The following is a 21,098-nucleotide window of genomic DNA, read 5'->3' on the forward strand; positions in this document are numbered from 1 at the left end:
CCTTCACACTTTCCTAACATCAACGTCTTTTCCAAGGAGTCTTCTCTTCTCATTAGATGGCCAAAGTACTGGAGCCTCAGCTTCAGGATCTGTCCTTCCAGTGAGCACTCATGGTTGATTTCCTTTAGAATTGATAGGTTTCTTCTCCTTGCAGTCCAGGAGGCTCAAGAGCCTCCTCCAGCACCACAATTCAAAGGCATCAGTTCTTCGGCAGTCTGCTTTCTTTATGGTCCAGCTCTCACTTCCATACATCACGACAGGAAAAACCGTAGCTTTGACTATTTGGACTTTTGTTGGCAAGGTGATGTCTCTGCTTTTTAAGATGCTGTCTAGGTTTCTCATTGCTTTCCTTCCATTGCAGGCGTCTTTTAATTTCGTGGCTGCTGTCTCCATCTGCAGTGATAATGGAGCCCAAGAAAGTAAAATCTGTCACTGCCTCCATATTTTCCCCTTCAATTTCCCAGGAGGTAATGGGACCAGTGGCCATGATCTTAGTTTTTTTGATGTTGAGCTTCAGACTGTTTTTTGCACTCTCCTCTTTCACCCTCATTAAGAGGTTCTTTAATTCCTCCTCACTTTCTGCCATCAGAGTGGTATCATCTGCATATCTGAGGTTGTTGATATTTCTTCTGGCAATCTTAATTCCTGCTTGGGATTCCTGCAGTCCAGCCTTCCGCATGATGTATTCTGCATATAAGTTAAATAAGCCGGGGGACAATATACAGCCTTGTCGTACTCCTTTCCCAATTTTGAACCAATCAGTTGTTCCATATCCAGTTCTAACTGTTGCTTCCTGTCCCACATATAGGTTTCTCAGGAGATAGACAAGGTGGTCAGGCACTCCTATTTCTTTAAGGACTTGCCATAGTTTGCTGTGGTCCACACAGTCAAAGGCTTTTGCGTAGTCAATAAAGCAGAAGTAGATGTTTTTCTGGAACTCTCTGGCTTTCTCCATAATCCAGCGCATGTTTGCAATTTGGTCTCTAGTTCCTCTGCCTCTTCGGAATCCAGCTTGTACTTCTGGGAGTTTTTGGTGCACATACTGCTGAAGCCTACCTTGTAGGATTTTGAGCATAACCTTGCTAGCGTGTGAAATGAGTGCAATTGTATGGTAGTTGGAGCATTCTTTGGCACCGCCTTTCCTTGGGATTGGGATGTAGACTGATCTTTTCCAATCCTCTGGCCACTGTTGAGTTTTCCAAACTTACTTTGCTATAATTATATTTTTATTGTCAAGTTTAAGGTGCTTGTGGATTTTCTGCCTAAAGTGTTACAGTCATGTCACTAATTATAGGTGCAATATACACCTTAACTTGGATGTGCCAGTGAGGATAACACCCGTTCTTCAGACTCAGGCAGCAAAAGAGCTTGTGATGGACCCAGTACTGGAAAGTACTCAGAAATGAGGATCTTCTGCCCTCCCTCTGTGCCCCTCCTCTCTCTCACACACACAGACACACTTTTATTATCTACATAAACTCTCACTAGGGGATGTTTTCTCTTCCTGACAGGTACAGAGGATTATCAGTTGAACAGTGAATGCCATAGCGATGTGGTCTGCCCACCCAAGTGCCGCTGCGAAGCCAACGTGGTGGAATGTTCCAACCTGAAGCTGACAAAGATCCCAGAGCGCCTTCCGCAGGCCACCACTGAACTGTAAGTGTCAGACCTGCCTTGTCATTAGCAATTTACTCTCTTCCTCACTCTCAAAGTCCAAGCCATCACATGCCTTCTCTGGATCTTATCGCTATGGCCACTCCTCCAAAGAACTGTAATAATACAACACACACATTTTTTCTCACACCTTTCTTTACTTTGATACTCTGGCAGGCAAAAATAACAAGAGCTATGCTTGTTTTGACACCAAAAACAAGGTTACTTTATGCCCTTTCCTTCTGGCCAAGCAGGTGAGGGCATGGAGAGCAAAATGCCCTACACTTTTGCCTGGTTCTTTCTCTTTCTGCAATCAGCAGCTGCAAAAAATATATCGGCATCTTCCTCCAAGGGGCAAATCTAAGAATAAGAATTTAAAGAGGCATCATAGCCCCCTTTTTTGTTTAGATTATTGTACAGTGCTTCCTAACCTTGGGTTCCCAGATATTCTTGGACTACAACTCCCAGACATCCTGGCCAGCACAGCTAGTGGTGAAGGCTTCTGGCAGTTTTGGTCCAAAATCATCTGGAGATTCAAGGTTGGGAACTGTTGTTCTAGAAGAAGCTTCTGTGACTCTACAGCAGTGGTTCCCAACCTTGGGTGACCCAGGTGTTTTTGAAGTCCTGGCCAACACAGATGGTAGTAAAGGCTTCTGGGAATTGCAATGCAGGAACACTTGGGTTACCCAAGATTGGGAACCACTGCGCTAGATTGTGTTTTAGTCCCCTCAACTACATACAGTGGTGCCTCGCTTAGCGAGCGCACCGTATAACGACGAATCCGTATAGCGATCCCCTTTTTCGGGATCGCTATACGGAGCACCCAATCGCCGCACCTCGCATTGCGACGATTGGGGAGTCCGCCCGCCATTTTGGAGCCGCGTTCGGAGGCTCCAAAATGGGCGCCGGATGACCCGAAATGGCCCCGCGCTGTGTTTTCGCGCCCTCGGCAAGCGAGGGGAGGGCGCGAAAACGCGGCGCGGGGCCATTTCGGGTCTGTTTTGAAGCCGCAAAACAGCTGTTTTGCGGCTTCAAAACGGCCGCGGGCAACCCGAAATGGCCCCGCGCCGCATTTTCGCGCCCTCCCCTCGCTTGCCGAGGGCGCGAAAACGCCGCGTGGGGCCATTTCGGGTCCGTTTTGAAGCCGCAAAACAGCTGTTTTGCGGCTTCAAAACGACCCGAAATGGCCCCGCGCGGCGTTTTCGCGCCCTCGGCAAGCGAGGGGAGGGCGCGAAAATGGCTGCCCGGGGCCAGGAAACTTCTCTAAGTGGGAAGTTTAGGGCCGATTTGGAACGCATTAAATGAAGTTTAATGCGTTCCAATGGCTTTTTACTTCCCGCTTAGCGAAGATTTCATATAGCGAAGGTTAATCTGGAACGGATTAACCTCGCTATACGGGGCACCACTGTATGTTGTTATTGTTTAGTCATTAAGTTGTGTCCGACTCTTCGTGACCCCATGGACCAGAGCACGCCAGGCCCTCCTATCTTCCACTGCCTCCCAGAGTTGGGTCAAATTCATGTTGGTAGCTTCGATGACACTGTCCAACCATCTCATCCTCTGTTGTCCCCTTCTCCTCTTGCCTTCACTCTTTCCCAAAATTAGGGTCTTTTCCAGGGAATCTTCTCTTCTCATGAGATGGCCAAAGTATTGCAGCCTCATCTTCAGGATCTGTCCTTCCAGTGAGCACTCAGTGTTGATTTCCTTCAGAATGGATAGGTTTGCTCTCCTTGCAGCCCAGACGACCTAAATAGTCTTTCACTGATAAATTTGGGTATTGACTAAAGCTGGAAATACCTTGGAATTTTTCCCCTGATTCTCAAAAAGGAAATGAAATTCATCTTCTCTGTCAAAGGGATCAGAAGTTTTCTGCAAAGTCTCTCAGAATTTTACCTGTCCCTTCCCAAGGTCCCTTTCACAGAGAGATTATGGTAGAATGTCCCAACTCACCTTGCCAATATCTATGTGTTGCTTAATCAACAACTTCTGCTCCACGCTAGAAATCACCACAGACAATTCAAGATGCCCTTTGTTGTAAGCTGCCTTGAGTCCTTTTCAAGAAGAAAGGTGGCGTAAAAATATTTTAAATTAATAAACTAAATTCACAGTAGAGACCTGCATGTGCTTGAAATTAATAAAAGATAAAATGGGAGATGTAACTACACATCATGTAGTATTGAAACATCCTGAGTGTGGAACCCATTTTATATGCAAGCACTTCACAGAATACAATTAAAATGACTTTTTGTCCTTTTCCATTCCTGAGACTTTCTCTATGCCACTTCAGCTTCTACTTTCTCCTTATTCTAATATGATCTGTGTGTAAGAAAACATGGTACTGTATTGTTCAAAGGGCAGTGTAGGTGTTATGTATTTATTTTTTGCTCAGTTGTACTCTGAGATCTACGTGTTTATCTTGCTTGCTTTCTCTTGCAGGCGCCTGAACAATAATGAGATTACCGTACTGGAGGCCACCGGCATCTTCAAGAAGCTTTCACACTTAAAGAAAATGTGAGTATGGGGGTGAGGGACAGGAGAGGAGACATTCTGAAGATTTCCTCAAGGTCTGCTCAAAATGTGGGGGAAAGAAGACAGCAATATAGGTATAGGTTATAGGTTGGCAGCATTTTGAAAAGTGTCAGGTGTTTCTTAGCAATATGACAGATACAAGCAAGTCTAGACTCTTTAAAGCAGAAAAAAATAAATGGTTTAAAAATGTGTCTTGCTTGAAGTCACTGTTTAACAATTAAAAGCAAGGAAATTTCCGTGGTGGCTGGAAGGATGGCTCACAGAGGAACAAAAGGCTCCCACAATAAGTTTGTTTGTTTGTTTGTTTGTTTGTTTGTTTGTTTATTTATTTATTTATTTATTTATTTATTTATTTATTTATTTATTTATTTATTTATTTATTTATTTATTTATTTATTTATTTATTTATTTATTTGTACACCGCCCATCTGGCCTAAAAGACCACTCTAGGCGGCTTGGAAAGTTGGAAATTACTTGAGGGGACATAGTAACAAAATAAATTCCGTAGATTGCCTCTGTTAGAAATATCATGACCATTCTTCGTTCTGTTGGAGTGAAGAGCTTCTTTTTGGATTGTGACCTGAGCATTTTTCTACATTCTGTTTTTCTTGCTCCTTGTTTTCCCAGAAACCTGAGCAACAACAAGGTGTCAGAGATCGAAGATGGGGCCTTTGAGGGGGCAGCCTCAGTCAGTGAGTTACACCTGACAGCTAACCAACTGGAATCCGTCCGCAGTGCCATGTTCCGGGGCCTTGAGGGGCTACGGACACTGTAAGTTGCCCCTCATTAGATATGCCATAGATATGAAATGAAAACACTGGTGGGTTGTTAGTATATGAGGACACCAGCCAAACCTACTCCTAGGGTACCAAAGGATAACTTGTTGGAGATGCTTCTTTCTATCTTCTTTGTTCATTCCAGGATGCTGAGGAACAACCGCATCAACTGCGTCCACAATGACAGTTTCACTGGGCTGCGCAATGTACGCCTTCTCTCCCTTTATGACAATCAGATCAGCACTATTTCACCTGGTGCTTTTGACACACTGCAATCACTCTCTACTCTGTGAGTAACGAGGCAGGAAAATCGTAACTACGGCCAGTGTAAACGTCTCATCAGTCTTCCTCCCTTTGGAGTATCAGTGCCCTGCAGTTGATTTGTTAAAAAGCCTTTTCAGTGAAAGTGCTCTCTGTCTCTGTTTTGAGTAATCCACTTTGATATTTCTGGGAACACAAGCAGGTCCCCGCCAGGAGCTCTGGTAGAATCCACAGACAGCTCTCTAGGCCCAGCAGAAGCATCTTTTTTTTTTTTTTTTTTTTGCTACCATTTTAGATTTCCCCACAATGTTCTCAAAATAAGGTTATTTCAGGTCATTGTGAGAAATTAGAAATGGCAGCTTGCAGTTGTCTCTTGGGTCTGCTAAACAGTTGTGGAATCTGCTACAGTGGTGCCCCGCTAGATGATTACCTCGCAAAACGGTTTATTCACTAGACAATGAGTTTTTGCAATTGCTATAGCTCTTCGCAAAACAGTGTTTCCTATGGGCGATTTTTGCTGGAAGATGTTTCGGTCCGTGCTTTGCAAGACTTTTTCCCCCCGGGACCGTTTTTCACAAGACGATGATTTTGACAGCTAGGTCCACGAATCACAAAACAGGTGTTTTCGGGACCGTTTTTCGCAAGACAGCGATTTTGACAGCTGATCCACGCTTCGCAAAATGGTTTTCCTATGGGCGATTTTCACAAAATGACGACAGTTTTCCCCATTGGAACGCATTAAATGGATTTCAATGCATTCCAATGGGGAACTGCATTTCGCAAGATGGTGTTTTCGCAAAACAGCGATTTTCGGGGAACGAATTAATATCGTCTTGCGGGGCACCACTGTATTTGTCTTTGATGCTACAGAATGGGCTGAGGATGATAAATTACCACTGCTGCTGCTGTTAGTATTACCACTTCTACTATATTATTTTAAAAGTACATAATACAGTTTACATTAAAAGTTACACTGAAGTAAGATTTGAGGATTTCCCACCTCAAAGGTCATAATGTGAGGCACTCTGCTAAAGCATTTGATACTAAGGAGGGTTCTTTGCTCAGTAGTAGAGCACGTGCTTTGACTGCCAAAAGTTTTTTATTAGTCTATGGCCTCTTGAGTTACAAAAGGCTCTGATATCACATTGCTGGGAAATATAGACGAACATGTCAGAAATTGTGCTGGATTACATGAAAGGACCATCTAGGCCAGGATTCTGTTCTCACAGTGACCAAACTATGTGAAGCCGATAAGCAAGAAATGAATGCAATAGCATTTCCTACTCATGTCCACTAACAATGAGTATGGAGAGGGACACATACAGTAGGACTGTGGGATCCATGGGATCAGTACCTGCTGCCTGAAAATACTAAATAAAAAAGCTGAGAAATATGCATTTCTAAAGAATATTCCCAGACCTGGCCACTAGAGGTATCCAAAGACTATGCTGTATGTAAGGTAAAGGTAAAGGTTCCCCTTGACATTTAGTCCAGTCGTGTCCAACTCTAGGGTGCGGTGCTCATCCCCATTTCCAAGCCGTAGAGTTAGCGTTTGTCCGTAGACAATTTCCGTGGCCACGTGGCCAGCACGACTAGACACAGAATGTCATTACTTTCCCACCGAGGTGGTACCTATTTATCTACTTGCATTTTTACATGCTTTCGAACTGCTAGGTTGGCAGGAGCTGGGACAAGTGACGGGAGCTCACTCCGTCGCGTGGATTCAATCTTACAACTGCTGGTCTTCTGACCTTGCAGCACAGAGGCTTCTGCGGTTTAACCCGCAACGCCACCACATCCCACTGTATGCTGTATGTAGGGTTCACTATATCCGTGGTTTCCAGCATCCATGGGAGAGACTTGGAACTGATCCCCAGCAGGTACCATGGTCCTATTGTATAATGGTCTCTAGCTAGTGATAGCCTTGCCCTCCATTAATCTGCCCAATCCTCTTATAAAGCTGTCTAAGCTTAAAGTTGTGCTGGGTGGTCTGTTTCTTAAGCCTTGCAGATCCTGTTACTAAGCAGTGTGGATCAGTCTTTTCCATGCTTGATTTCCTAGTTGCTGGACACCAATTCCCATCAATTCCAACCACTGGTCATGCCAAATATAGATGATGGGAGCTGAAGCCCAGCAACCTCTGAGGACCCGAGATTGGGAAAAACTGTTTGCAGATAATTACAGAACAAATGAGGCAGAGGGACTAGCTGTATATAAGTTGGTTCTCCTATGTTCACAAGCATTCACCTTTCAGAATATTTTACCAAAGAATGGAGATTATACAGTACCTACTTAGGAATGTATGCTGCAAAATGGGTGTGGGGCCTCAGATGAAAGATGGAGTTAATCTTTACTTGTCTGCTAGCCCTTTAAGCAGACTCTGTCCTGTGCCAGTCTGGGTTATTTATCCCTCTACTGTATTCCTTCCATCCAGGAACCTGTTGGCTAACCCTTTCAACTGCAATTGCCATCTGGCCTGGCTGGGAGACTGGCTTCGCAAGAGGAAGATTGTGACTGGGAATCCACGTTGTCATAATCCAGACTTCCTGCGCCAAATCCCACTGCAGGATGTGGCCTTCCCAGACTTCAGGTGTGAGGAAGGTAACTCAGAAGCGCTCAGCAAGGATGGGGAGGGAGCAGTTATCAAGCCTGGTTTTAGTTCATAGCAGATACCCTTCCCCAAACAAAAAAATAATTTATGTTTCTTTGAGTAAGTTGGTACAACCTTCAATAGATGGGTTGAAAATATACCCCAGGGTAGGGGTGGAGCAAACCAAAGTGGTGAAAGGCAAAAAAAGCAACATCCACTGAGGAAGCAATGTGTATGTAGCTTTGAAATGATCATTATTTCCACCACAGCTCCCAGAATTACCCAGCCAGCATGGACAGTTTGCATGTATGTCATCCCTCTTGGACACCTGTGGGTATCCTATTCAGAAAAGGGCTGAAAGGTGCAGTGTGTATGCTGTTGATTGGTGATAGTGCTTCTTCTCCCCCTGCTCCCTAAAAGGGATTGACCATTTTAGTGTTCATGCATTGGTGATCTCAAGGATAGACTATTGCAATGCTCTCTACTTGGGGCTGCCTTTGAAGGTGGGATGGAAGCTGCAGCAAGTACAAAAAGCAGTGGCCAGGCTAACTTTGAGAACTTCAAAGTACAATCATATTTCCCTGGTCCTTGCATTGGCTGTCGGTTTGCTTCCATGCCAAATTCAAGTTACTAATGTTGACCTACAAGGCCCTAAATGGTTTTGGACCTCACTATCTATCAAAGCACCTCTCCATGAGATTTACTTCCTGTGCCACTCACACCTCCCAGGTGTTGATGCTGCGGGAGGCCACCCCAAGGGAATCCAGCTAGGTGCCAGACCTTCTCTGTAGTGGCCACCTCTTTATGGAATGCTCTACCTGTGGAGGTAGACCAAGCCCCTTCCCTTGTAATATTCAGGAAGCACATACAAACTCTGCTTTTCAGGGAGGCATTTCAGGATATCCTCCCTTTATAACTGTTATTTTGATGGTTACACCTTGTATCCTTTATCTTGTCTGCTGTCACCATCTTGATTTTTAGATCTGTTGTTCTCTTATAAGAGATCTTTCTTATTTTATATTTTGGTTTGGTTGGGCTTTGACTCTTCTTTGTATGTTTATTTTATTGCTGGAAACCACCCAGAGTAGTGGCAAGATCATTAGATGGTGTGATATAAAAATATAATTAATAGAAAATTGAAATATCTCTAATGTCGGCCAGCATGACTATGCTGAAGAGGTCTGATCTGGCAATGGTGCCATATGCCCTTACTTACGTCCCAGCTGTGTTACTGTAGTGCAGTTCTCTTGGGACTGCCTTTGGAAAGTATCTGGACACTTCAGCAGGTACAAAACACAGCAGCCAGATTGCTAACTGGGGCTGGTCACTGGGATCAGATAACACCCCCTTATAGCAGCTCCACTGGCCTGCCCAATCTGTTTCTGGGCACAGTGTAAAGTGCTGGTTCTAACCTATAAAGCCCTTAAATAGCTTGGGCACAAGCTATCTCAAGAAATGCATCTCCCTTTATGAGCCTGCTTAGGTGTTAAGGCCATCACAAGAAGCCTTTCTCTAAGTCTCACCACTGTCATGGGTGCATTTGATGGGGACACGGAAGAGGGCCTTCTCTGTCACTTCTCCCAAACTTTGGAACCCCCTCCCACAAGAGGCTAGCCAAGCCCCATCATTGCTGTCTCTCAGCGACTGGCTGTCTGGGTGGGGTTGTTAAATGGATTGTTGTGCCTTACTACTTTAAATGTTTTTTGTTGTTGTTTATCATGTTGTAGTGTGGTACTTGATCTTTTCTCAAGTTCATATACATATTGTTTTTGGGTTTAAACACTGTCTTTTAATGATATAAGCCACTTTGGGTCCTTTCATAAGGAGAAAAGTGGGGTAAAATATTTTAAAGAAATAAATATTAAGTGCTTACCTCAGCAGTGACTTTGTGGTCATTTTTTCACTGTTGTCATATTGCATAGTATGTTCGTGCTAGAAAAGACAGAGCTTGGAAAAGTTAATTTTGGACTACAACCCCCAGAATCCCCTAGCCAGCATTCTGGGAACCGTTGTCCTCCAGTTTCTTTCCCCCAACCCCTGGAAATGGGGTGGAGCACTTCACCAGGGATGCACAATTCCTAAACTGTTTATATATTTATTTATTTAAAATATTTTTACTCTGACTCAAGGTTTCTAACATCATTGAAAGACAATATCTAAAGCTAACGATAGTAAATATACAAATACTAAAAAGGAACAAACAAATACCACACTAAAAATGTTAAATTACACACTGTTAGGGTGTAACATAGGGCTGTTCTTAGGTCTGTCAGTCAATTTCAGGTTTTTGTGAAACTAGTCAATTAATTGGTTAAGAGCAAGGCACTTTAATCAGCTGTTGAGCCACTCAGGTTGATTAAATACAAGACCTGAAAGCAAACAGTATCTTGGAAATGTTTGAAACAGAGTCATTTTACTGATTGGCAAATCATCTTAAGCCATTGGCCCTGATCCAGACGTTAGCTTCTGACATTATATGGATGTGTGAAGATGGAGGGGGGGAGTGATTGATCCTTATTAAAATAAATTAACAGTCGTTTTGCTTTTTTAGTGCGCTTCTATGGATTCAGACCCTTGTGCTAATCAATAAGAGAACACAGATGCTAATGAGACCTTTCACGTCCTTTCTAATTAAGAGCCACATTTTTATTTGCAATGAATTCATCTTATCAGTTGATTAATGTTCTCAGCTCTACTTGCTGCCAATTCCTTTGATCCTTCAAAGATACAGGAAACTTTACAAAGTGAATTTTATGTGGTAAGTTATGTAAGTGTAGACGAAGAGCAAGACTTTCCTGGAAAGATCTGGAAGAAATAGGGTTCTCATATCTCCTCCTCTTTCCACTGCAAATACTTTGGCTTGTCTCTCAGCAGGTCAGGAGGAGACAAGCTGTTTCCCACGCCCTCAGTGTCCCCAGGAGTGCACTTGCTTAGACACTGTGGTCCGCTGTAGCAACAAGCACCTGAAATCCCTGCCCAGAGGGATACCCAAGAATGTCACAGAGCTGTGAGTAATGCTGGCTGGACCCTTCTGCTGATACTACACAGGGGAAGAGGCATTATGGGAACTGGCAACTTGCAACCAAGTGATGCACTCAGTTTTCATCCCCCTTGCTTTGCAAGTCAACCATATCCTTGTACGCCCCCCACCAATGCAGGTCCTGTGTTTGGGCTTCTCTTAAACCGAGATGCATGTTGAACTCTTAGAAGTATATATGTAGCAGGTCGCCTGGACCTCTATTACCATTCTCTTGTACAGTGGTGTTGAAGATTTGGTGTCTTGGACACTGAAAGGATGTAAAGGAGGATGAGATATATATGGTTTCATATGTTGGGTCTTGCAAATAAAAGCATGTGCTCTTGAATACCAGCTTATTTACTCTATTAGGAGTTTATAGACACAAGCTTATTTACATGGCTTTCATTCATTGGTCTCCCTACATCGGGGAAATTTATACTTTTTCCTGGCTGTAGTCTCTACATTTTGAGTCCTTTTCCAGATAGCATTGTTGGAAGTTTAACTTTTTTTTGTTTTATTTTGATTTTTGTGCTTCTGGTGCAAATTCTGATGCATTTTTTTCATTGCTGTTGCAGCTACTTGGATGGTAACCAATTCACCCTGGTTCCTGGACTGCTTTCCACTTTCCGTTACTTGCAGCTGGTGTAAGTGTCTGAGAAAGAGACTTGTGTTTTCTAGAGAGTCTACTATGGTCTTCTCAGAGATGCCAGATTTGGAAAAATATGAAGCATCATAGCTGCTACATTGAGCAATATTTAAGGATGTCCTGTAAGCTCTTGGTCTCAAGCAGAGTTCTGAGAGCCTACACCATTCTCTGTATACATGCTAAAATCATGTCTATGGAAGTGTTTGGACAGAAACTAAATGGGGGGTTCTGCTATGTATACATTAGTTAATATAGATGATTGAATAGTCTGGTTCTCTTGTAATTGCTAGACTAAGAAAAATGCGGAGGTTTAAGGGAGGGGAGGACAGGATATTTTTGTGAAATCAGGAGACTAAGCTGTTTCTGAGGCATCAGTAAAAAACCTTATAGATTTTTATAAGAGAGAACCAGAAGGTCAGGCTGAAGGGTGCAGCTCAGTGCAGTGTCTCTTACCCTATTCTGACACAAACATACACAAATCCATATTCATTAAAACCATGGACATTACAATATTTCTTGGAAGTTGAGGAGCTTCCTAGAAGACCAAGAAGGTGGTCAAAATACCTTATTATATGGAAGATGAAAAAAATATTCCTGCCTCTGCATGGATGCATAAGAGTCTGAGAGGAGGCAAGGATAATTGTTCTAAATTAACCATTAGATGATGTGAGAACACGTGGAAGTTCCAAGCATCTTACATAAAGGAGATTAGTTACCAGGAAATGTTTATAGATTTCAGCTTATTGGCTATAGAAGCAGTTTCAAATGGAGCTGAAACTGAGGCAATCCTACAACTGAGAACGTTAGGTCAGCAGGAACAGGGGGAATAGAATATGGCTGTGGATAGTGGGTGGACTAGTAATAAAATTACTTTTCTTTGGATTATTCTTTCTCCTCCACATAGATAAATCACCCTTATCCTCTGGAGCCCTTAAATGGCTCAGCTCTGTGGTTCCATTGGTTTCAGGTTTCCTGAGCATCGTAGACTTGCTTCTGCAATACCACACTGAGTTTCTTTGAGAGACTGAGATATTCAGTTCCCTAAGTATGGAGAAGTCCCACCCTCCTGACTTTCCCCCCAGATGTGATTCTACATCATTTGCTTCAGGATAGCCTTTCTTCCTGCATCACTGTTTTTTCCTCCTGTACCTGTATTTATAGTCTGCCTATGAAATCCCACAGGGATCTTACCTGTTCATATTACTTGCCATTTATTGAAATGTAGCAGAAACTCTAGTCTGGTCTTAATAGGACTGATCTGAAGATTTGCTCGATGCTTGAAAAACACATCTCCACTCAAGAGTATATAGAAGCTCTGGTCTTCAGAGTGGTATGCTGTGCTAAAATTCCCTCTCTTCCTGCATGACACGGTTTGTAAGGACTCTTCTCCAGCAGTACCAGGTAGAGGAAGAAAGGATTTAGAAGAGTGACGTCATGCAATTGTTCTCATGGAAGAGCTGCTGAAGGGCAAGGCAAATTAGAGGGTTTTACTACATTTGTACTCTTGATCCACTGTTCCACCCAAGGGTGTCTCCATGAATGCCAAAACCGACATGTTGTGATTTGGGAAATGAAAAAAGGGCAAAGTGCTGCTGAAGGAAGAGCGAGTTATAAAAAGCTATTCGAGTTTGCAGAGTGCTTTTGTCTCTTACAGGGATCTGAGCAACAACAAGATCAGCTCTCTAAGCAATTCGTCCTTCACCAATATGAGCCAGCTCACCACCTTGTGAGTACCTAGCACAACATCTGGATGAAAGGTCAGAAAGACAGGATGCATTACTGACACTTGCAGGAAGAGGCTCCTTTAGGGCTAAGCTCTTTTTTTAAATGACAGATGTTATCCTTTTAATATGAAAAGCAAGGTTGTGCTCTTGACTGAGCTGCTGCTGATCAGTCCAGGATTCTTTTGCCAAAAAGAACACAACTAGATGGAGTGGGAGCTGCTGGTTCCAGTAGTCTAAACATGAATGCATACCTACAGTAGTATGCTGTTGTCCATGAGATGTTATGCCACACCTACTTTGCTTAAGATTCTTTGCCAGAAGCAATATGACCCAAGCACATGTAGCCTTCAGTTCCCATGCCAATACTGGCTCAAGATCGTAGAGCTGCTACACCATTATGAAAGTTGTGTTGGGCATGGGGTGCTCTTTCTGTGTGACTATGAGGCTCTGTTTCTTGTAGGGTCCCAAGCTCTAAAGGTAAATTGATGGTTGTTTAAATGACAAGCTGAAGACTGAATGTTTTCATTACTCAAGATGATTTACTTTTTTTATTTGTTAAATGGCTACTTTAAATCTTTAACTGGTTATCCCTGGAATCGTCCCATTTGAGAGGTGCTATCCTGGTTCCAAAAATTAATTTTTTGAGATGGGGTGTATATTTAAGAGTATGATCTTAACAATGAATGACATGCTATTTTTTTAACAACTGAGTTATCTACAGTAGTAGTTATTTTGGTCATTAAGCTATCTAATTGATCAGAAGTGAGGTAGAATGGTATTTTTCCCATCAAAAAATTAATTGGGTAGCAATCCTAGTATTTTCTTTGTCATCACCTATGTTCCAATTGTATACTCAGACCAAATAGCTTCATATACGCCCAGTCTGGGATGAACTTTACCATAATATTCATAATAGGCTGGGCACAGTTAGTGCAAACGCACCCTCCCCCCCCCCCATTTTATGCCCTAATTTTATTTGGGCAGCTAGTCAAGAATGCTGAAAGGAACAATGCAACTAGTACTTAGTGGAAAGGATTTACACAGCCTTATCAGACAGTGTAGGGGAGAGGTGTTTAAAGAATGTTTGATGATCTCAACCGTTCTTTCCTCTCCCCACCAACACCCAGGATCCTCAGCTACAATGCGCTGCAGTGTATTCCTCCACTTGCCTTTGAGGGTCTCCGCTCACTACGGCTGCTGTAGGTACCTTGTTTTCCTGTAACCCCCATTATGCTCCTGTTCAAGGCTATTACCACAGGTTCCTCCTCCTCTTCCCTCCCTTCCTTCCATGAGACTGAGAACTCCACACCTCCTTGGAGCCTATGGGATGCTGTTTCTTTAATATGTCAGCAGTCACATAAAGTGTGGTGGAAATAAACCTCCACTACTCATCCACCCATTGATGGGAACTTTATTAAGACAGTTACCACAGTGCCTCCCCCTACTTCCATATCTGAGCAAAACTCCAGGTGTTAAGAATTGTTGCCTGTGTTTGTATGCAGTTCCCTCCATGGAAATGAGGTTGCTACACTCCCTGAGGGGATCTTTGCTGATGTTACCTCCTTATCTCACTTGTGAGTACCTGCATCAATATTGAACATCTGTTCCTTCTGATTCTCAGTTTGGTGCGTCCTTGCATACTCAGGGGCTGTACCTTGTAAGGATAAGCAATGTTTTCTCTTGTTTGTTCAGGAAACAATGGTAGGCAGAAGCCTAGTTCAGTTTTGAAAGGCTGCCTTGACTGAAGCTGCAGCAGAAGATGTGTGGGTGGCTGTGTTCTGAATGCCAAATAGTCATAGAAACTGATCCAATTTCTTTTTTCTTGCAATGCTGATAAAGTTCCTATTGGCATTTTTCCCCCAATGGGGAAGCAACTTAGCTACAAACACTGCCGTGTGCCCTAGAAGTTAGGCAAGTAAACGTGGAGACATGAGGAGGTTCTGCTGGCTCATAATGTTCAGACAGATGTGGAAAACCACCTGGGTTGGGAAGGCAGCTGCGCTGTGCCTGTTATCCTCAACAACAGTGCAGGAGGATGCAGAAGAACCAGAACTTGGGACGCTTAATCATCCTAGATGTCTAGTCTTAAAAAGTCATTTTTCTGATCTTCAGAGGACAAAAGCTTAAATCAGCCCCTAAAATGCACTTGTTCAAACAGGACAGCAGACCTAGCTGGGCGGAAGAATAAGAGATGGGGAGGCCACATTTAGGATCACATTGGGGACCATTGGGTTGGTAGTTTTTCTGATAGTTGGCTGACTTTTTTTTCTTCAAGCTGAGCCTTCATTGCAAGGTCACTTTCAATTTGCATATGCTTTAAATTATATAGCAACACACTGCTGAATATGCTAATGAGCCCCATTCAAGCAGCTGAGGGAAAGCAACCCTAGGGACTCTGGTTAAGCAAGTCCATCAGTGCACAACAGCCTCAAACAATGGGTGGTGCAAACACACTAGATTCAGTGGAGGCAAATGGCACATCTGGCATCAAGAACTGAGATATCAAGTCCTAATCAGTGTGAAAGAGATGCTATGTCAGAATACAATAACCCTGATTTTTGAGATCCGATTCAAAGTCTAGTTCTGAAAACGTGGGGATTATTAATCAGATTTAGAGCCTCTGGAGGCAGCCAGAGTGATCAGATGGAATGGAGGCCAGGTGCACTGGTACTTTGGACAATAACATGCAAATTCTGATTCTTCCTCCACAGGGCAATTGGTGCCAATCCCCTGTACTGTGATTGCCACATGCGCTGGCTTTCAGGTTGGGTTAAAACTGGCTACAAAGAACCCGGCATTGCCCGTTGTACTGGCCCTCCTGAGATGGAGGGCAAATTACTGCTCACCACACCAGCCAAGAAGTTTGAGTGCCAAGGTAAGGCAAGGAATGGGGAGGAGAGTAAGGGGGATACTTTCCAGGGGTGGTACTGGCCAGATGTCTGTTTTGCCCAAAAAGGGATTCCTTGCCTATGTGAGGCCCCATTTCCCCTCCTCAGTTGACCGTACCCATTCCCCATTCCCCTTTATGGGGCTGAAGTTGGGACTCCTTAGTTCCAGGTCCTTATAGGAAGAGAAGATCAGGTAGACTCAAGTGTTGTGGGACTGGAGCTTTTGAGACTGGGGGACAGACGTGGGGAGAGTGGGAGCATGTGGGTTGTGTATTCATGCGTGTTGGGATGGTGGAGTGAGAGGTTCTTATGGCAGAGAATGGAAATCAAATAAATAAATAAGATTTGCCATGGTTTGTGGACTCCAGCATCCCACCAATGGCCTGAGATGTGCCACTAATATGTTATTCAGTCCATAGCACTGAAATTCGAAAGATTATGGAGGACAAATGCTGGAGGAAGAACTGCAAGATGAACGTAGGCCTAAGTTCTGTGCTGGAATTTATGTCCCTTCTTTCTCCCATAATCTACACATCCTGTCAGTGAGATGTAGTTAAGTGTGCCTTGACTGACTTGATGTGTGATTGTTTGGCTAATTATTTGTCTTTCCTATTTGTATCATTTCTCCACCTCTATGCAGGGCCTCCCCCTTTGACTATCCAGGCCAAGTGTAATCCCTGCCTCTCTAACCCCTGTCAAAATAGGGGCACATGTCACCAAGATCCCGTGGATTCGTACCATTGTACTTGCTCCACCAGTTACAAGGTGAGAAGTGTGCTGAAGAGAAATAGGCTTGACAGAAGATGATTACAGTGGTGCCTCGCTTAACAAGCACACCGTATAACGACGAATTCGCATAGCGATCCTTTTTTTGGGGGGGGATCGCTAATGCGAAGGCATACCGACGGTTCCAATGGGCAAAACTCGCATTGCGATGTCGGGGAATCAGCTGTTCGGCAGTTCCAAAATGGCCGCCGGACGACCCAAAATGGCCGCATGCAGCGTTTTCGCACCCTGCCCTCGCTTACCGAGGGCACGAAAATGGCTGCCGCTATGGGGAAACATCGCAGAACTGTGAGTTTTGTGCCCATTTGGAATGGGTTCCAATGGGTTTCCCCGTTCCGTATAGCGATGTTTCCCCATAGCGAAGGTTAATCCGGAACGGATTAACCTCGCTATGCGGGGCACCACTGTAGTTTGTTGAGAAAGATGAAAGGAAGGTAAAGGGAACCAATTCTCTCTGCGTAGAAAGCCATACCCTATCAAGAATCGCCAAGTAAACTATGTCTAAACTGGGTTAGTTGAACTGGAGGCTGGATTCAAAGAGAGAGAATTATAGAAACATAGAATAATTGAGTTGGAAGGGGCTTATAAGATCATCGAATCCAACCCCCTGCTCAATGCAAGAATCCAAATCAAAGCAGATCTGACAGATGGTTGTCCAATTTCTCTTCAATGCCTTCAGCATTGGAGCACTCACCACCTCCTGAGGTAATTGATTCCATTGTCATACTGCTCTAACAGTTAAGAATTTTTCCTGATAATCAGCCTAAATCTGGCTTCCTGTAGCTTGATCCCATGATTACATGTCCTGCACTCTGGGATGATTGAGAACAGATCCTGCCCCTCCTCTGTATGAAGTAGATATCCAGCCTGCAGTTTGACATCTAGTACAGCTGGTCACTATTAGCATGAATGGACCAGATACATTCTCGCTCCTAAGTGAGTAAACCAAGAGCTGCTACCATATTCAGAAAAAGAGAGGCTGGCCATTTCATCTGCAAGCTTCCTTTATTAAAATATATACAAACAAAAGTTGATCTATAAAGGAAATCTTGTTAGGAAAAAACAAATAACCAGTAAAGAACTGGTTAACTTGAACATAATACAAATTCCTATTCCTCTTCATGGTTTTATGAACCAAGTTCTGGAACCGAGAAACCCATGTTCCAGACAGTGTCATAATTCAATGTATTCTCCCTTCCATTTCCCTTTACTTATCCAGTTTTTGTAGCATCTTCTCAGATGGCGTGACTGGATGTTCCTCAGAGCTTGCATGCTTTTCTATATCTATTTGATTGACTCAGTTTAGGCGTTCACTGCAATTATGTCCCTGAACTAGGACTACTTTTTTCCTTTTTCTTCTTCCAGGGCAGAAATTGTGAATTCTCTATTGATGGTTGCTCCAGCAGGCCTTGTGAGAATGGTGGAACTTGCCTATCACTTGAAGGGGACAGAGCCACCTTTATGTAAGTGACAGCTCAGAGTCTTGGATTGGAAGCATTGCTTTGGCTATACACAGAATTTTCAAATCCACAATTGCTCTGAGAGGCACTGCCCACCGAGAACCAGTGGCAGAGATATATCAGGAGAACACCAGCAACCTTTGTCTAGAAGGCTTCAAGTCAACGTGACACAGGCAGAATACTTTACCTCTTCCTTTAGGCGGGAGTTATTGGCTGTAAAAGGGCTGGAAAGCATTTTGTTTATGTTGCCCAACCAATGCAGCCTTGCTCTCTGATACCTATCAAACAAAATCCACCTCCACTATAAATGCTGATTCTGAAGGCCACAATGAGCTTTCTTTCTTTCTTTTTTGTCTGAACATGGATTGGGATTTGGTCGGGGGAACAATTAAAAGACCCAGCACGTTCCTGAATTATTAATAATAATAATAATAATAATAATAATAATAATAATAATAATAATAATAATAATAATAATAATAATAATAATAATAATAATAATAATAATAATAATAATTTATTGTCATTGTAAGTATATACACATACAACGAAATTAACCACCATTCCAGCATCTTGGGCCTCTGGTTTGTAGGTGGATCTCCCAGCACAGGGCTCCTCCCACCTCCACCCTTCACAGTACAGTGTGAGCAGTTTTCTGAGAAACAGACTATAATAAGTGGCTGGAAATAAACCACCGGCAATCGGCAGAGAATGGGGGCCTGGCCCCGTCTGTACACCCAAATTGCCAGAATGCTAAATGGCCTCTCATCTCCGTCACCATAACAACACAGCATCTTCAAAGCCAGCACACAATGTTCTTTGTGGGCTAACAAACTGCTGCTTCCCTGCGCATGCCACACTACATTCTGCCTCTGAGGAGAACAAGCATCAGGGAGATGAATCGTCTAAGGATGTCAGGGCGCTAACCCCATAGAGTGATTCCATGTCTTGCTCATGAGGGAAAACCACTATTTCTTTGATGTCCGTTTCCTGTGCCCAGCTAAATAAGCTGCAGAGTATAAAAAATGTAACACATGGCTCCTGTGCCTTGAGGGTCACCACTCTTGTGGCACATGTGAAGCCAAAGTATTTGTTTATAGGTGTGTGCACATCTTCATGCAGGACACAGCCAAACACATACAGATGGCCACTTGTATAAAGTGTACACTAGCTTATACATTCATCTTGCTTGGGCATGCAAACATAGCCAGAGATGCAGCTTTGAAATTGGTGTATGATGATGATGATGATGATGATGATGATGATGATGATGATGTTTATATAAAATATACAATCTTGCGGTACCCTTCATCAGAAAAAATCCCAAGGAAATGTACAATGATCAAACCTTCAGTAACCAGGAAAAATGCAATAATCTTATTCATTACTGGTGAGCAGCAGATAAAGTGTAAGCAGCCACAGCTGAGCCTTTCTCATTTAAGCATGGGTTCTTGTGCCCTCGACCTTCTTGTCTCTGTGCCTTATTCTTGCCCATCTAGTGCTGCTTTCCCCTCTTTTCTTTCCCTACTGATAGCCTCCTTCTGAGTCAATGTATCCAAGAATTCTTTTTTGAAACACGAACCTCTCTAGCTCCTTTTCAATCCAGTAATCTCCAGCATGGTTCCTTGTGCATCCTACCACTCAAAGGCAAAAGTCCCAGTGTGATACTATGCAGTACAGTGGTGCCTCCACTTACAACCATAATCCATTCCAGAAGATTGACGTAATTCGAAATGGTCGTAAGTCGAAGCACCATTTCCCATAGGAATGCATTGAAATACAATTAATCCATTCCAGCCAAAGAAAAAAATCACGAAAAAAAATCACTGCAAGACTCATTGGAAACGTGATTAATCCCTTCCAGCCAAAGGGGGAGGGAAAGCAATCAAGCATGCAAGACCCATTGGAAATGCACAGAAAACAAATGGCGCAGATTGCAAATGCACAGAGAACAAAGAGACCAGGTCGGAAATGCAAACAGAACAAAGGAAAAAGCAAGGGATGAATGCAAGACCCATCGGAAATGGGGAGGAAAACCCCAAAAGCATCCAACCACCCCAAGACCTATTGGAAATGGAGGGGGACCAAAAACCAAACAAACCCCCAAGACCCATCAGAAATGGAGGGGACCAAAAAAAAATCAACCCCCGCCCAAGACTAACCGAGGCTTCCTCTCATTCTCATCCTGAGAATGGCACATGAAGAAGATTCCTGCGACATTTCAAAGCAAACAATTTCCAACCTCTCCAACTTTTAAATAGCTCTCCTTTCCCTTTTGACAGGTGTTCCTGTGCAGATGGATTTGAAGGTCCAACTTGTAGTTTGAAGTCCAACAATTGCAACAACAACAGCAACTGCAGGAATGGTGGCACCTGTGTTAATGGCTCCACCAATTATACCTGCTTGTGCCTTCCCTTTTACACAGGTAAGGGAGGCATGACAGTGCAAATATGCCATCAATTGCCCCTGTGGATGCTAGAATTGTCGCCAAACCAGTGCAGATATAGTTAGGGAACATTGCCTTTGCAGTCAGTGAATCCAATTTATAGTCCAAAATAGAATAATTAAAGACTATGATGCAGAAGCCTTAAAACAGAGTGAACTTGAGATAGAAATAAAAGGGCCCTGAGACTGAATAATATGGGCTCTATTCTGAATTATTTTAAGATGTATTGCTTTTTTTCATGAAGGCACAGCTTCACCAAATTAATTCTTACAGAAGATTTTGTCTACAGTGCAAAGGATTTCAGCCTTCATCATGTTTTG

At 43.3% G+C, this 21,098-nt stretch overlaps 1 protein-coding gene across 5 annotated transcripts in view; it reads left to right on the plus strand.

Annotated features, from left to right (window-relative positions):
* SLIT1 (slit guidance ligand 1) overlaps positions 1–21,098 on the plus strand; it is a 163,838-nt gene that overhangs the window by 130,186 nt on the left and 12,554 nt on the right. For 3 of the 5 annotated variants that reach the window (XM_072995695.2, XM_072995698.2, XM_072995697.2), the window contains 14 exons: positions 1,512–1,656; positions 4,090–4,164; positions 4,810–4,953; positions 5,104–5,247; positions 7,654–7,820; positions 10,681–10,816; positions 11,404–11,472; positions 13,129–13,200; positions 14,326–14,397; positions 14,701–14,772; positions 15,910–16,073; positions 16,727–16,851; positions 18,238–18,335; positions 20,615–20,757. In XM_072995695.2, coding sequence (XP_072851796.2) covers positions 1,512–1,656; positions 4,090–4,164; positions 4,810–4,953; positions 5,104–5,247; positions 7,654–7,820; positions 10,681–10,816; positions 11,404–11,472; positions 13,129–13,200; positions 14,326–14,397; positions 14,701–14,772; positions 15,910–16,073; positions 16,727–16,851; positions 18,238–18,335; positions 20,615–20,757 — 1,626 coding nt within the window. The remainder of the gene's footprint in view (positions 1–1,511; positions 1,657–4,089; positions 4,165–4,809; positions 4,954–5,103; positions 5,248–7,653; positions 7,821–10,680; positions 10,817–11,403; positions 11,473–13,128; positions 13,201–14,325; positions 14,398–14,700; positions 14,773–15,909; positions 16,074–16,726; positions 16,852–18,237; positions 18,336–20,614; positions 20,758–21,098) is intronic. The other 2 variants (XM_072995696.2, XM_078389437.1) reach the window with 1 other exon arrangement.

Source organism: Pogona vitticeps, chromosome 3 (genome assembly GCF_051106095.1).
Source record: "Pogona vitticeps strain Pit_001003342236 chromosome 3, PviZW2.1, whole genome shotgun sequence".
Classification (NCBI taxonomy): Eukaryota; Metazoa; Chordata; class Lepidosauria; order Squamata; family Agamidae; genus Pogona; species Pogona vitticeps.